This window comes from Limulus polyphemus, unplaced genomic scaffold, assembly GCF_000517525.1.
Source record: "Limulus polyphemus unplaced genomic scaffold, Limulus_polyphemus-2.1.2 Scaffold44, whole genome shotgun sequence".
NCBI classification, from domain to species: Eukaryota; Metazoa; Arthropoda; class Merostomata; order Xiphosura; family Limulidae; genus Limulus; species Limulus polyphemus.
The window spans coordinates 851,782-867,756 of NW_013665654.1; the positions used below are offsets into that span (position 1 = coordinate 851,782).

The 15,975-nt window shown below is 30.3% G+C and overlaps 1 protein-coding gene across 5 annotated transcripts in view; it reads left to right on the forward strand.

The window, feature by feature from the left end:
* Positions 1 to 15,975, forward strand: part of LOC106462152 (plexin-B-like) — a 161,569-nt gene that overhangs the window by 139,617 nt on the left and 5,977 nt on the right. For all 5 annotated transcript variants that reach the window (XM_022389620.1, XM_022389615.1, XM_022389626.1 and 2 more), the window contains 13 exons: positions 986 to 1,162; positions 1,725 to 1,821; positions 2,068 to 2,346; positions 2,755 to 2,931; positions 3,583 to 3,826; positions 4,027 to 4,169; positions 6,461 to 6,591; positions 7,512 to 7,571; positions 8,124 to 8,198; positions 9,739 to 9,805; positions 10,650 to 10,796; positions 11,377 to 11,530; positions 15,587 to 15,754. In XM_022389620.1, the coding sequence (XP_022245328.1) occupies positions 986 to 1,162; positions 1,725 to 1,821; positions 2,068 to 2,346; positions 2,755 to 2,931; positions 3,583 to 3,826; positions 4,027 to 4,169; positions 6,461 to 6,591; positions 7,512 to 7,571; positions 8,124 to 8,198; positions 9,739 to 9,805; positions 10,650 to 10,796; positions 11,377 to 11,530; positions 15,587 to 15,754 (1,919 nt within the window). The remainder of the gene's footprint in view (positions 1 to 985; positions 1,163 to 1,724; positions 1,822 to 2,067; positions 2,347 to 2,754; positions 2,932 to 3,582; positions 3,827 to 4,026; positions 4,170 to 6,460; positions 6,592 to 7,511; positions 7,572 to 8,123; positions 8,199 to 9,738; positions 9,806 to 10,649; positions 10,797 to 11,376; positions 11,531 to 15,586; positions 15,755 to 15,975) is intronic.

A 15,975-nucleotide genomic window follows, 5' to 3' on the forward strand; every position in this document is an offset into this window, starting at 1 on the left:
GTATCGGTTATTAAAGTATGAAATTGCAGTGTGACTACCATTTTGCTAACAACTTATTTTTATGTACTAAAAACTGTATTTTTCAATTACATAAAAGTATTGTTATTTTTTTTTAGTTGATGACAAATCAGATTTTGTTTTAAAATGATGAAAGTTTGTAAAGTACATTTAAAAACTCATAAATAACTGAACCATTCATTACCAATTCATTTCTTTAATTGTGACATAGAGGTATTGTTCATACTAGATAAAACACAGCCTACCAATAAGTAAAAAAGACACTTCAGAATACAAATCTTTCATTTCCATGACATCAGACTTAAATAAGCCCAATGTATAAATATAAAAGAATAACTTGATAGAAACCACAGAATACAAGTGACCTTTCAATGAATGAAATAATTGCAAGAATTAACCATATGTTTACAAGATCACATAGTTGGACGAGGGAAAGGTTGTCATAGTCAGCAAGAAATCACCAGGTGTGTACTTTTAATGGTGTATAGAGCGACAATGCACTTGGTCACATTGGGAAAATAACAGTTTTTGCACAGCCCAGGTACCCAAAATGAAAACATTCATCCCAAACAACTAACTTCCAGTCCCATAGCAGAATCCAGTCCCATAGGCCTAGAATTCAAATCTTGTAAATACAATCTGTAACTATGTTCTTGTCAAGACTGTCAAAAGGGCAGATTCACTGAATAATTAATGGTACTTTTGTACCCCTTGTTTTGTGTTACTGTTAATTTATATAATAAAATGTCATTCTCTCTATTTATAGACTGTTATTTCCTATAAATTGGGTTAAATGAAAACCTTGTCATCAATCATATGCTTAGTAGTTACCACAAAAGTTGGATATTATATGAAATAAGTTTTCTGTTTGAGAATAGTAAATGGTAATACCATAATGTTTTCTTCAATGTAAGCTTCTGTAGGAACTTAAAGTACTAACTTAAATTTTTGACATTTTGTATTTTAGGCCACTTGCCAGTAGTAGCCAGCTGAGCTGCCGTACTACCCGTGCCCCTGTGCCATCTTATAGTATTCAACAACTGTTATTAAGGATTGATAATACCAACTTAAGCCTTAAAGATTCATTTCTCTATACACAAGACCCTAGCATTAAAAAAATTGAGCCACTAAGAAGTTACTTCAGGTGAGTGTATATAATGGGTATGAAAAATAAATGACCTTAGTAATGTTGAAATGACTAAATGTCCAAATACTTTCTGTTGTCATACAAATAAGTTTCTTCTCTGACTAAATAATATCCATAAAACTAAATTTTAAAGTTACAGAAATTTATTAGGTAACTACACAGTGAATAATTTAACTGTAACGGTGAGGATTAATTATTATCCAATGTAGGAGAAGTCAAACTGTAAATTTGTCTGTATAATTTGGTATATGTTTTACAAAAATAATTATACTGAAACATTGCATGAAGTGGTGAAGTGATCAGTTTATAATAATGAAATAAAACGTATCTTTTACATACTTATAAAACATTGGTTTTCATCTTTAGTTTCTCACATTTAACTGAATGTGTATGGGGTTGGTATATTGGACCGACCCCATATTGGAGAAGGAATGTTGATTGTAATTCCAAATTGATAATGAAATGTTATATTCAATTGATAAACTTTTATTTCTTTTGAAGAATCCTCCTATTCTAGAATCCTCCTATAAGTAAATCTTCCCTGTTTTTGATATTTTAGTGGTGGCCGAGTTCTCAGAGTGATTGGTACTAACTTAACCTCTATTCAGCAGCCACAAATGGTGGTTTTCAGTCATACAGGAGTAGTGAATAAAACTGTAAGTTTTTTGTTTAGAGGTAGTATAAGAAAACTGATTGAAAAAGCTAAGTTTGTCTATCAGTACAAAAATGTATAACTGGCATTTATTATTATTGTGTTCCTTTTTTTTGATTATATACATAATTATCATGTTTTTAGAAGTTCTACAAATTATTTCAAATTGTTTCTTAAATATTTTAGTTTATTGATAAGGTTTCACAGTACAAATGTATAAAAGTTTGTAATACTTTGATTCTTTTCATAGTTTTGCACAGTTGTCAACACCAGCATGATGATGTGTCCATCACCAGCTGTACATTCTGAGGTGTATAGGAGAAGTAAGCCTCAGATTCGCCCACGTCACACAGTCAAAAACATTGTACTGAGGGTTGGGTTTGTGATGGATGATGTTCAGTCAGTTCGAGAGCTGGAACGTTATTACAAAACACTTGAGACCAACTTACAATATGTGCCTGACCCAGAATATGCAGAGTTTGGAAATGAAGGAATCAAGTTATACAAGGGAGAGAGCCTTGTTATTGAGGTGATTAACCATAGATTTTTATATGAATTATTAACCTGATATAATGCAATGTTTTTATTACTCATTACACCCAATCAACATGCATCATGCATGCAGTGAAAAATTTTCATAGGAAAATAGCTTTTTTTTATTTTGTGGGGAATTTCAACTCTTTTTTCTAATAATTAATGCAAAAAAGTTATTGTTCATATCAAATTAACAGTATTATTAATTACTTGGCTAAGTATTTCAGAAAATTTTAATTACAATAACTTACTGTATTTGAAAGATATATTGTGAAAGGATAAACTTTTTTTAAGGAAGAAATTATCTGTTTACCTCCAGCAATAATTGTAATGCCTTTTATTTTCATTTGACTTAAATATAAACAAGTTTCATCTAAGTGTTTGGGACAAAATGATTCAACAGGGAGAAAACATGAGGCTAGCAAGCACAGAGAAAGAAGTGAATGTTACTATTGGTACACGCAGATGTAACTTGACATCCTTGAGTATGTCACAGCTGGTATGTCTTCCACCAGAGGTGCAACCACCTGGTATGGATGAACTGGGAAGAACAACAGAAAATAACTTACCATTAGTTGTGGTGAGCTTTAATTTTTATGATTAGTTTTATACTTGCAAAACATTTTCTAAACATGCAAGTTTTCACCTTCATGGGTTAAGCAAATTACTGAGTATACAAATACCTTGATCTATCATTTGTATTTGTTTCATATATAATATCAAGTAATAACAACCAAAATGCAAATTTTTAAGCTACTGGCCCATAATGATTGAGGGTTAATACTGTTAATATAATGGCCATTTTCTTATCTAGTACAGTTAAATGTTACTTGAGAGTAATTTTTAAACCTTATATCTTTCTGTTTATGCAACCATTTCTTTCAGTCAGCATCCTTTGTGTTAAAATTAATTTCTTCTTCAGTATATAGTTCAATCCATCAATCCTTTAAAATATCTTGCGTGGCTCTTGTTAGTTACCAAAGGAAATAATACACTTAATTTATTTTTTGGTGAGAGATGTGAATCTAATTTGAATCTTTAGAACAAATAAAATATGTAAGCCAAAAAAGAAATAGCTCACTTTTTTTTGTTATTTTGTTACTAAAACGTACTAAAAATTTGAATGTATTGTACTACTATCAATAGAACTTAAATTTCCTGATTATTCACATACTTAAATTTTGTTTTTAATAAAAGTTTAATTTATTTAGTTTTTCAACACTACTTCCAGATCAGGGTTGGGAAAAACCTTCGTTACGAGGTTGGTTACTTGCGCTATGAAGTTGCCAAGATATACGAGTTTCCACCTGAAGCTATAGGAGGTATTGCAGCAGGTGGGGCCTTATTGATGGTGGTGACTCTCATTATTCTGGCTGTTTTAAGATACAAAAGTTCTCAGGCAGAAAGAGAGTATAAGAGGATCCAACTTCAAATGGATACACTTGAAAATAGTGTACGATCTGAATGTAAACAAGGTAGGAAGTAATTATCTTGTCAGAAAATTATAGCAACTAATTAGTTTACTACTAGAATGAAAACAAAGTAAATGACTTATGTAATATTTTTGTTTCACATTAACAAAAAAATAATACTGTGAGCATTTAGATCTCTTTTAAATGTATCAGTTCATGTTGTTATATTAATCTTGATTCAGTTACTATTGTTTATATTGTAGCATTTGCTGAACTTCAGACAGATATGACTGATCTTAACAAGGATATTCAGACCACAGGTGTTCCAACTTTAGATCATCGAACATTTGTAATGAGAGTGTTCTTCCCAGGGATGGCAGAAAATCCAGTTTTGAAGGAGTTTAAGGTAAAGAAAATTTTAATTGTTTAGAAAGATAAAAAAGAAAATTAAAATTAATAAGTATTTTACACAAATTAATTCTGAACATACAAAAATATTGTTACTTGTATTTTTACTTTGCATTAGAACATGTTGGGAATTACTATTTAATGAATGTTAACAAATGCTTAGAATCAAATTAACCAACATAGACTTATTGCAATGAAATACAGTTTACTTTGATCTGTTTTTAAGTTAAACTTTTTTAAATGAAAGGACTAAAATCATAAATTGTATTTTTTAAGAAGTGACCTGGAAAATACTTTTATATAAATATCCTGTTGCATATACTCTTGTAGAAATTTTACCAAGATAAGTTATACCATTTTATCAATAATTATTTATCAGTTATACATCACTCCTGTTAGTGAATAGCAGAAATGTAACATTTTCACTTTTTATAATATTGTGGATTTTTCATGTACAAACTTTTAGTTAATTGATAGTTAAGGGACAGTTTTAGGGCCTTCTTAAATTTTGACAGTGGTCTTTATCAAGATTTATTTAACATTTAACAGATTAAATATGATTTGCTGTATATGTAAAAAATCAAGTGAATTGTTAAGCAGAAGATACTGCATGTAGGGTGATTTTAGAAGTTTTTACACATATGCTTGGTTGTTTACTAGAAAGATTAAATAAATTTTACACTACTTTTATGGGTAAAGACTTCTACAGAGTGTATATGAAGATTCAAAGACGTTTTGTAAAATCATTACAGGATACAGTTACAGTTAGTGGATTTTTAAGAGTTACCCCTTTTCTGAGTTTAACTACCTCAATGAAAATACTTTCTAACACAGATCAAAGATATGGAATTTCCCACTGTATCTAACAGTTTCTATTTATACTATCTCCTAATAACATATATTATGATTTTTTTTTAATGCTTTACATTTATATATATTCTGCATACACAGTTTGTTTCATTGAACTAGTTAAGAGAAAGAAGTGACTCATGCTCAAACTAGATATTAGTGACATTCTTTGATGGCTAAATGTGTGGTGTACATGTTAGAAGCTTAGTCATAAGTATAATTATTTGATGTATCAATTTGATTTAGTAATAATTAGAAAAATGAATAATTGTCAATGGTCCAACTCTACTCCAAGCATCCTTTTAGTGTAAGTCAGTGATGAGGTGTGATAGTTTTCATTTATTGACATACTAATACTGTAATTCCTGAAAATGCCACATGCAAAAATTGAACCAGGGTCTGTGTATGCTTGATATGTTTTAAAGTGTTAAATCCCAGGGGGCAGTAAAATAATTTAAAGTACGAATGATATTATAGGCTGTAAATGTCATGGGTTATATAAATAATATTGTGGATTCTCATATAATTAAAATTTAAGATTTAAAGATTAAATTTTATCATATTTGTGTCCAGCAAAATAATTTTTTATCCATTAAAATATAATTTCCCCCCAAAACAGGTTTTCATAATGCATTCAATTTTTGTTCAAGAAAATTGTGACAAACTATTTTATTGATTATTTCAAGGTATCTCTTAAATGTTTTAAAGTTTGTAAGAATGTGCTGATGTATAAAAATTGCAATTTATATGAACTATGAAATATTCAAACAAGTAACAGTAGTGTGCATTTAGTTTATGCTTTACCTCCATAATACATGTTATGCTAAGGAAACATTTTTACAGGGGAACTGTCTTTCATGTCTATTACATGACGCTTTTTAACTGAAGATGAAATTTAGGTCTTAGATCAGATAGAAATGAATCATTTAATATGATTTGTTGAAAATTTTTAAGGAAAAAAGTAATAAAGTATTTAAAGTAGCTGATTAGGTTTTGTATATAAATATTTTACTAACATACTTACTGCAATTGTTATTTTGAGCAATTAAAATCTTAATTTTTATTTTTCCCTCAATCATTTAGACTGATTGTGTATGAAGGATTAATGAGCACATCATACAAGTTAAAAATAATAAAGAGTGACATGTTTTGTATGAATATTGATGAATCAAAGGAGCTAGAGCTTCTTATTATCTGAATTTAGAATTAATAAGCAATGTGCATGTTATTACATGTTTTCTAAGTGTCATGTCACCATTGGGTATTACAAACTAACTTAGGAAAATTTCATATGTTTCTTATTCTCATGTGTTTGTAGCAACTGGATGGACTTAGAATCACACATCAGCTAGCAATGACCCAGTTTGAACAACTGCTTTACTGCAATTCTTTCTTGTTAACCTTAATTGATAAAAACATTTTATTCCTTTGTGTTTGTAGCAACTGAATGGACCTAGAACCACACATCAGTTGGCAATGACCCAGTTTGAGCAACTGCTTTACTGTAAGCCTTTCTTGTTAACCTTCATTGACACATTAGAGAACCAGAAAACTTTCACAATTAGAGACAAGTAAGTGTGAAATTCAACTTTTTATCTTTACAAGTAATATGTGAAAAGGTTTTAAAAAAAGATTCCAATTTCATAATTTTAGAAACTTCATGTTTCACAATATACTGATCACTACAAAACAGTGATCATGAAGTATTTACAGATCAGTCACAGAATGTTTTTATATAGTTGTATGTTTTTAAAAACCATGTCTCATGCAGGAAGTAGAGATGTTTTTTTGCCCAACAGCAAACTCCTTTGAAGGATATGCTAGTTACAATTACATTCTTATTACTGTAAATTTAATAAAGGCATATGTAAAATTCACTTAAAAATTGTAGACTGCCAAATCTGTAACAAAATGAAAATAGCTTAACCTTCAGAAAAGGCTGGAAAATTCTGTCTTAAGTTAAATTATTCTCAAATTTCAAAAGTAATTTTGGAAATTAATACATGATAAATTAATATGTATTACATTTAACTCACTATTAATGTGTATTATTTTGTATGCAAACTTGTAGTCACCTTATGTTTTATATTACTCTACTAATCGTAAAACTACTGAAAATAACTCTTTAATGAATAGATGAAGTGTGCTTTTAAGAAAACAGTCACTAACTAACATGTTTTGAGTTAAGTGCAACATGACAGTAACCAAGTAGTCTTCTGAATTGATCAACAAACCTTAAATGTTTTCTGATAGTGTGTTTATTTAAAAAAATGCAATTAAAGATTTTGACATTCTTTTGAATTTTTTTGCATTTTCTACTGTTGTCTAAAACGTATAAACACATTTATTTTCAGATATGTTGTGAATGCAACAGTTTATTTCAAAAGAAAGTAAGTTTAGTGTATTTTATGTCAACGTTTTGTTTGTTTTAAATATTTCAAGAGCAGGATTTTTATGGTAATTAACTAACATTTCATTTTTCCTCAAACAGGGTGAATGTGGCATCTCTTGTAATGATCATTTTGTTGGAGAAATTAGACTATGCTACAGAGTAAGTACAGTTGTTAAGCAGTTATAGAATGATTTAATTTGATTGTATCTTGATTACAATAACTTTTTTATAATTTGTTAATGAACAGACTAAACTGTATAACGTTAAATTGCATGTGAAGTATCTACTATACAAATAGTTAAATAATTACTGATGGATATGCTTTTTTTTTCACAACCAAGATTTTAGTCATTAAAACAAAATGGTGTACTTCCATGCATGCTGCATGAGAAGATAAAGCTGTATCATTGAAAGGGTGCATTAAAAAGCATAAAATTAATAAGCAGACTTAAGGTTCGTTCAAAGCAAATGTGTGACATAAGCATACAAAAAGGGTAAAGAATTGGGCTGTTTCAATTAGCTGTTAACTTTAGGTCTTCTCAGTTTTTCTGTTAGCAGACTGGTTAATAATTAAAGTTTAAATCTAGCAATTCTTTTGCAAGAATTTGAATCCATAGTTTTTATTTGTTTTGTTTTCATTAATTGTTTCATATTTATAGTGCTTGAAACCTTCAACATATATTAACAAGTTCATCTTAATTTGTAATTTAGGATACTTCAAGAACTTCTATTAAAACTGATACACAAGTATGTAGGAACCAAACATCCACAGTTGATGCTTAGGAGGTAAGGTTTCTACATGCACTGAATTTTGTAATTTGTTAGTGTTATTTCTATTTTATTTTTCCATAAACTATGCTCATCAGTTGGCTATTATGTCCTATGTATAGTATTATTTGATAGTATACATATATTTTACTTTGTGTCATAATTTCCTATAAATCATTTACAGGGCGTGAACTTTATCCTCCAAAATAATAACAAAATAGAATAACATCAGTATGTTTCTTAAATTAAAAACAAGTGAATCATTTATTACAAACAAAATGGATGCCTATGTATTTTTAGAAATCTGTAGAAATTTACTATTTAAACTACCTTTTCTGGCAGTTCTTATATTGTTAAACAATTACATGATAAGTGATGTAAAGCTAAAGATGGTAGATGGAAAGTGTTGTTTACCAACAATGGCTCATGGATAATATTGAGGAGGAGGCCAGTGAAAGTTTATCCCAAATCTCAAAAATATAGAACAGTAAAAAGTTACATACTTCGGTTGTCTCAATTTATTTAAGTGAATTCAAGTCATTGGTCTTTCATAGCTCTAAACATATTGATAACCACCAACTGTCATCATGCCAGACAAGAAGTGACTATTTTTCAAACTACAATACTCCAAAATAGTCTCTAAATCAAGATAAATCATCATACTTTTTAACCAAGTTACTGCACATTAATTAAACTCACTTTTAATTGTTTATATTCTTAAAAAAAAACAATCACATAATATTAGATTTATACCAGCTCTTGATCACTACAACCTTGTGGGCCTTGCATGCTCCTTTTCTTGAAATGATTTTCATTTTTTTTTTAAACCTAAATTCTAATTGGTTTCATTAGCTGTGTGGCCAGCCTCAAAATTTTTGTTAAACCCAGTAAGTTGTTTCTGAAGCATGTATAGAGAAATTGTACAGATAACAAAAACCAAAAAAAGGAAAAATTTTGCTACAAAAAATATGCACATTTCAAGAATTTTACTCCCAAAACAAATAAAATGGTTATTAATTTAAAAAAGTAAAAAATAGTTTATTTGTCCAAGATCTTTGAGGAGGAATGGCCTTCTTTTCCTCCTCTGAGCCACCAATGATTTTATGAGAGAGAAAATATTATACTCTGTATTAATGCTAATAGTAACAAGAAGTATTTGAAGTGTGAATTAGACATTGCTTGTAAACTTTGTTTTTACTGTGTATGTTTTTAGTTTAGTCATGGTAATTGTTTGAGACTGAAGTTTATATAAAGGTTTGAAAAAGGAAGGATTACAAAAAGGCTAACTTTTGCACAAGTTAGCTACTTTCTAAATCAAAGCCTTGATATTTCTGTGAACATTAGTTTTGTGCAAGGTAAATTGTCTAGTAATATACTTTATAAAATTTGTTAATAATAAAATTACAATTCAAAAACCAATGTTAGTAACAAATATATTGAAAAATGAGATAAATGTAATTAACTGTTTGACTGTCCATTTTATAAAAGTTAAACTTGCTATCATGCACAGTTAATGTGTGTTTTTCTCTCTTTTTTTTTTTCATAATCTGTTGTCTAGGACTGAATCTGTGGTAGAAAAACTGCTAACAAATTGGATGGCTGTCTGCATGTACAACTATATAAAAGTAAGATAAAAACGTTCTATTTTAGTAGCTGCTACTTGTATAGCATTTTCATAATGTTTTATTTTGTTGCTAGAAATAAAAGATAAACAGAAAACTCATATTTTTTTGTAAAGAGAGAGAAAAACAAGGGTTTTAATTTTTGGTTATCATTAAACATTTGTTTTTGAAGATATGCTTCAGAAGGTCCTTCATTTGTTTTTAAACAACACATAGTAAGATTAATAGGGTTGGGGTGTGGTTGATTCATTAAGCTGAGGATTCTGGTTGATATCTTTATTTCGAGATATTCATTTTACAGTTGTCCAGCTTATGGCCACCTGAACTGTTTTGGGCCATCACAGTTTATTAAATATCTAACTTAAACTGTTACATAATCAACTCAACAATTGCTCTGAACTGTCAGATATGCAGTGCTCAATGATAAAGAACTTAAGGTTTATTATTGCTTGAGAAAGAAATTACATAATATAATTTAACTTTCTTAAATACAAACAATGTGTAGGTTTTATTTCACCTTGACTTATTGTTTCTCTAAGGATGGTAACTGAGCTGTAGGACATTTGAACACATATGGTTCTGGTTTTAAAATACTGGTCCAAGAGTCTTGGAGAGAAAAAGAATTTTAATTCAATTTTAGGTTCAAAGTGATTGCTTTTTTATTCATATTATACATTACAATAGGTTATAATAACTCTGAACTAGTTAAGTTATTATATACTATTTTTAAGTCTTTCTAAGACTTTTACAGAATAAGTTTTTTAGGAGTAAGGTTAAACAATTTTTTTTATGCATACTATATTTCTTTAACCTATAAAACCTTCTGAATACCTTTTTGATATTTTAGGACTATGCAGGTAGCTCATTGTTTCTGCTATTCAGTGCTATTAAACATCAAGTTGAAAAAGGCCCAGTTGATTTTATCACCCATGATGCTCGATACTCACTTTCTGAAGAAAGACTTCTTCGTGAGCCAACAGATTTCAGCATTGTGGTAAGTTCTTGAGTCACTAAAGTTTCTTGTAAGTGATTTGTATTAGATTATTCTTCATGTTATGATTACTTTGAAGATAATTTTAAACAACAAAGTTTTTAAAACCACTATCTACTTTTTTATTTAAATCCTGTGCTGCTATTTTTTCAAAGTTGAAATTTCTATTTATGAATGGAATATTTGTCTTTAGTGTTTGAAAATATTTTTTTGAGTTATTTTACTCTTTGACTTCACACTAAAATTTTTATTAATATTGTGATAACAAATCTTAAATATTTTATTCAAATAAGATATTTGTCTTGCTCAGTGAGTAGGAGGAAGTGAAGATATAAGACTAATTTTAATAATTTTTGTAACTAGCCGAAACGTTTATATCCATATTAAGATATTTAAACACAGATTCATGTCATAGCTGCCAGTAATAATAAATTCAGATTACAGATTTTACTTGTAGATAAAACACTACCCAAACTTTCAAGAATAGTAGAAAAAAATTTTTAATTTCCATGTTGTTACAGAAAAAAAGGTGCACCCAGATAAGAGTAAGTTGATGATGTATATATTATTCTGTTGTTTTTAGTGTATTCATGTAGTCCATGAAGAACTGGATGAAAAACTACAGTGCCGTGTCAATAGCTGTGATACAATTACTCAGGTCAAGGCCAAGATTCTGGATGCTTTGTACAAAAACACTCCATTTTCACTGAGACCATCTGTTCGTGATGTGGATTTAGGCAAGCTCTACTCTTACTTACCTTGATGTTCAGTCTCTATAAAGCTAGAATGAAAATATAAAATAGTATTGATAGAAGAAAATATTTTAAGACTGTAATATCCACATGCTTGATGATGATGATAAAAAAATTAAAGATGTATAAGAATCTTCTTTGAATAAATTCACATAAAAAATAATTTTGTGGCACCAAACTACCTAATGTTACTGCATTTATTGATTAAAACAAAAAAAACTACATCCATGGTGAATTAGGGTCTGTAAGTAAAATAGTACACTAAATTGTGCCTTAAATAAAACTGTTTCTGATTATTTTGTGTAATATTATGGCAAGATTTGGGTAATCCTCTAATTGTGCACTCAAAGAAGACCTCAAAGATTGCAATGTTGACCTTGTTCTCATGTGGGTGTTCACAAATTGAAATTGTGTATCAGTTGTGCTTTTAGGTTCCAAAATGTTTATTTTATGTATTTTACAAATTGATCTATACGAGTTTGAGCTGAATATTGTCAAACTGGCCCATGAGCACAAAATGTATTCATTTTATAGAATATTTTTGAAGTGGGATTTTCATAAGATGAATCAGGTGAGCCTTTGAAATAGCTGCCCTACCAACATGTATGGCACGAACAATGGTAAAAAGAATAAAGCAGAAAGAATAAAATTTGTTAAATACACAAATTTTCACAAAGAATATCACTTTAGTAGTTATGAATACTTTTAGAGTCAACCCTTTAAATAACAAACTTTTTGTATTTTATAGAACCTTCAATTGATCGTATAAAGCATGAATTATACTGATAATTCATCTTTTGTAATGTATTATTTAACAGACAATCTGCAGGTAATGCAAACTGCATCATACACTGGTTTTGCCATTATCTGTCAATAGCATCTCTAACGTGTATCAAATATGTATTTTCCTGGCCTTAACTGTAGCAAAATCATGAATTACATCATCATAGTTTTTTTTTTCTGCAACTTCCAATTTGATTGAAAGGATGGCTGAGTTACTGAGACTGACTCATGGTGGCCTGTAGCTTAAGTTTTGATGAGTTTGAGCTTGAAAAGCTTCACTTGCAGCTTGCTATAGACACACACACATTGTGAAGAATATGTGCAGCACAATTGTCAAGTTTGGTAAATATATATTCATTGTAGGACCACTTCACGATCCACTTCAGCAAATCCAGCATTTCCCAATTTGCCACATCATTCCCTATGATGTTCTTGAAGTTTTTTGGTATGGCATTGGAGTAATTAGATCTCTTCCCTGGAAGTTTTGAATTAATTTTTTGTTAAGTTTATGATTGTTTTCAACATTCAAGAGGTCTTTCAAGTTAAGAAATCTGAAGCAGAGGTTTAGATGATTCAGGTGTTGCGATCATCTATCAATTTCACTCTTGAGTCGGTAAATAACCTACAGTTGCTCTTTTCTGATGTTTTCTTTCAGATTTAGACCATGATCATTCAACTTTTCTCCTACCATTTTCCACTTCCTCCTCAACCAGTGCTCAGTTGGGTTGTTCCTTGCAGAACATAATGGCTTTAGTTTAAGCCTGGGTAACATGAAATCCTTTTCTTCACTAAAGAATAATGAAAGAGCATTCATTTCTGCTGCACATTGATCCAACCCATGTTTTTGTAGATTCTTCTGAACATCATTGAGTTCCTTCAGATATACAATGAAATTGTATGACATAATATTGTTAAGAATAATTCAAGCACCATCTTTGGGATCAATATTCCTAGTAATTGATTCTCAAAGTTCCTCAAGCTCATCAATCAATCCCCTATGTTGGATTCATTGGCAGAAATGGCATCATTGTTTATCAGAGTTTGCTTGAGATGATTTATGATGTGTTTTTTTTAAAGTATGTTCCATCTATAAGTAGAAACCGAAGGACACATAGATTCACTCCACCACTCCAAAAATGTTGCAGCTTTGGGTGTTCTTCCTGCAGCATCCACATCCACTAGGTTCAAACTGTGGTTGCTGCATGAAATAGCATTAGGACTGACATTCAGAATTCACTGCTGGACTCCATAATACACGTCAGCCATTGTAGATGTGTTATCATATCCCTGACCATAACAACTGTGTAGTTTCAAGCCATATTTTTCAATCTTGTTGATTATTTGATTCGTTATAGCTTCTGCAGTATTTCCCTCAAGAGGAATGAAGTCAATGAATGAGATGATGTTGGTTGTCAGCAGTTGAATTTTTGTTAAGAGATTCTGAATAACTGGGTTGTACTTCCCCGAAAGTTTCACCAGTTCAAGAAAATTCCCCGAGTTGGTGCCATCAGCTGTACGTTCTCTATGTCCCTTGAATGGAAGATTTTGTTTTGCCAGGAACATAATGCACTCACAGATTCACTCAAGAATTATCTTCCTCTGTTCCACAGCTTTATCAATTTTGCTATTTCAAGTTCTTTGTCCACGTTGCTCTTCTCTCAAGTCTGATAGAGAAATCCTTCCATTGATTAAAGGCACAGATATGAGCAAAGCTATTTTCTTCTTCTCCAGTGGGAGATTTTAACTTGCACCAAGCTTTGAATCCTTCTTTTCCAAAGGCACTATTTTAAGTATTAAAGAGCCTGCAACAGAAACAGTAAAAGAGTTTCTTTTAAGGGAGAAAACAACAACCAGGACCTAAGTAGCTTTTCACTATTTTCCAGTTTTTTGATGAACCAATTCTTTCGCCTTGCATGCATAACAAGCTCAATCCTTATTCCATCTTGCATCAGGTGTGGCCAGCTGCCCACATCACAAAAGATGATCAGATCAGGTCCAACACTTAACTCGCTGTCTCACTCATTCTGTGTGTTAATATTGCAGGTACTGGGTAGGTAAAAGTCAAGCTTGCTTCTAACTGTATATGCGGCTCCAATCACTGTTGATGCTGAAAATGGACTCATGCCTGTTTCCAAATCCTCATCCACAACCAAACTGAGAGATACCATAAATTGATGAAACTGAACTGCATCTTGATCATTTTCCCATTCTCTTTCTTTCCTCCAGTATCTCTATTCTGAATCACTGAAGCAAAGTCTTTTGTTCTGCATCACCATTGTTCTCTTATCCAAATTGAAAGAAAGAAAACTCTATTACTAGTAATGGCAGGACAAATATAAACTATCTAAAAGAATTAGTCTAAAAAAAGATATAGATATATAATTCTTATGCCTATGGGGAAAATTATCAGAAAACATCTTCTGAGTATTCTTTGAGCCTTCAACTAATAAGTGATATCACTGACATGTCCTTACTAAATTACTCTTATCAACCATTGAAGGCACTGTGTCCCTGTAATGTGCATACAGTTGACAAACAAAGAGCCTTTTTTTTAATTTAACTGTTAAGTATTTTGTAAGTTTAAAAGTAAAATTGTAACCACAGTTCTTTTTCCTGACATGTATATATTTACAAGAGGAAAGTTGGGAGCTTACAAGGATTTTAGGCCTCCATACCTGATCTAAGCCCACCATAGAGTATTATTTTTATGATTATTAAAAAGATGTATCAAAATTTATCAAAGAAAGTTATTTCTTCAAAGAGTAAATAAAGCTGCTGTAGTGTTTACTTATATGTAGCTAGGAAGGAGTTTACACTTTCATTGGGTTGTTTCAATATTTCTTTCACTCCAGACTTTTAACATCTGAAATAGCTCTTTATAAGTTACTCTTTCATATTTAGGAAGAACTGAAAATTTCAAGAATAAAATTGAATTAGTCATTTATAATGTAAAGCTAAAAATGAAATTAAATCCTTTAATCAGAAAACTTTTAAAATTGCTCTAAAACTTTGTAGTTTAATCTTAAAAGTTAATATTAATCTTCTACGAACAGTAAAAACTGATGCATCCTGAAAAGTGCCACCCAGGACTTGTGTCACTAATTGCATCTAAATAAATATTTGCTTGAAAATATTTTAACTAAAAAAAATTAATCTGCTAATACTTTTGTATATTGATTTTCCTTGTATCATAACAATGAAATATTAAACAAAACTGTGTTAACAAGAAAGTAACGTTGTAAGACTTAATACTCACAGAATGGCGCCATGGTAGAGGAGGGCATCTGATTTTGGCTGATGAAGATTTAACAACCAAAACGATCAATGGTTGGAAGCGCATCAACACCTTGGACCACTATGGAATCAAGGAAGCCGCTGTAATGAGTTTAGTGCCTAAGAAGAAACAAATTGGTCAGGAACCATCAAGTATGTTTTCAATTACTGTGCCAAGAGATTTACTACAAATTAGTATAAAAATAATATATATATACACCTGGAAAAAAGTTAAGCACCCCCAAATATTTTTCAGGATTGCTTATTGAAAATAAGGTTTAATTTTCATGATGTTGAGCAATGTTCATAATTTCAAACATAATTAAAAGGATGTGAGCGTTCAGGTGTGACTATTTAAATCAGGCGTGTTTTTT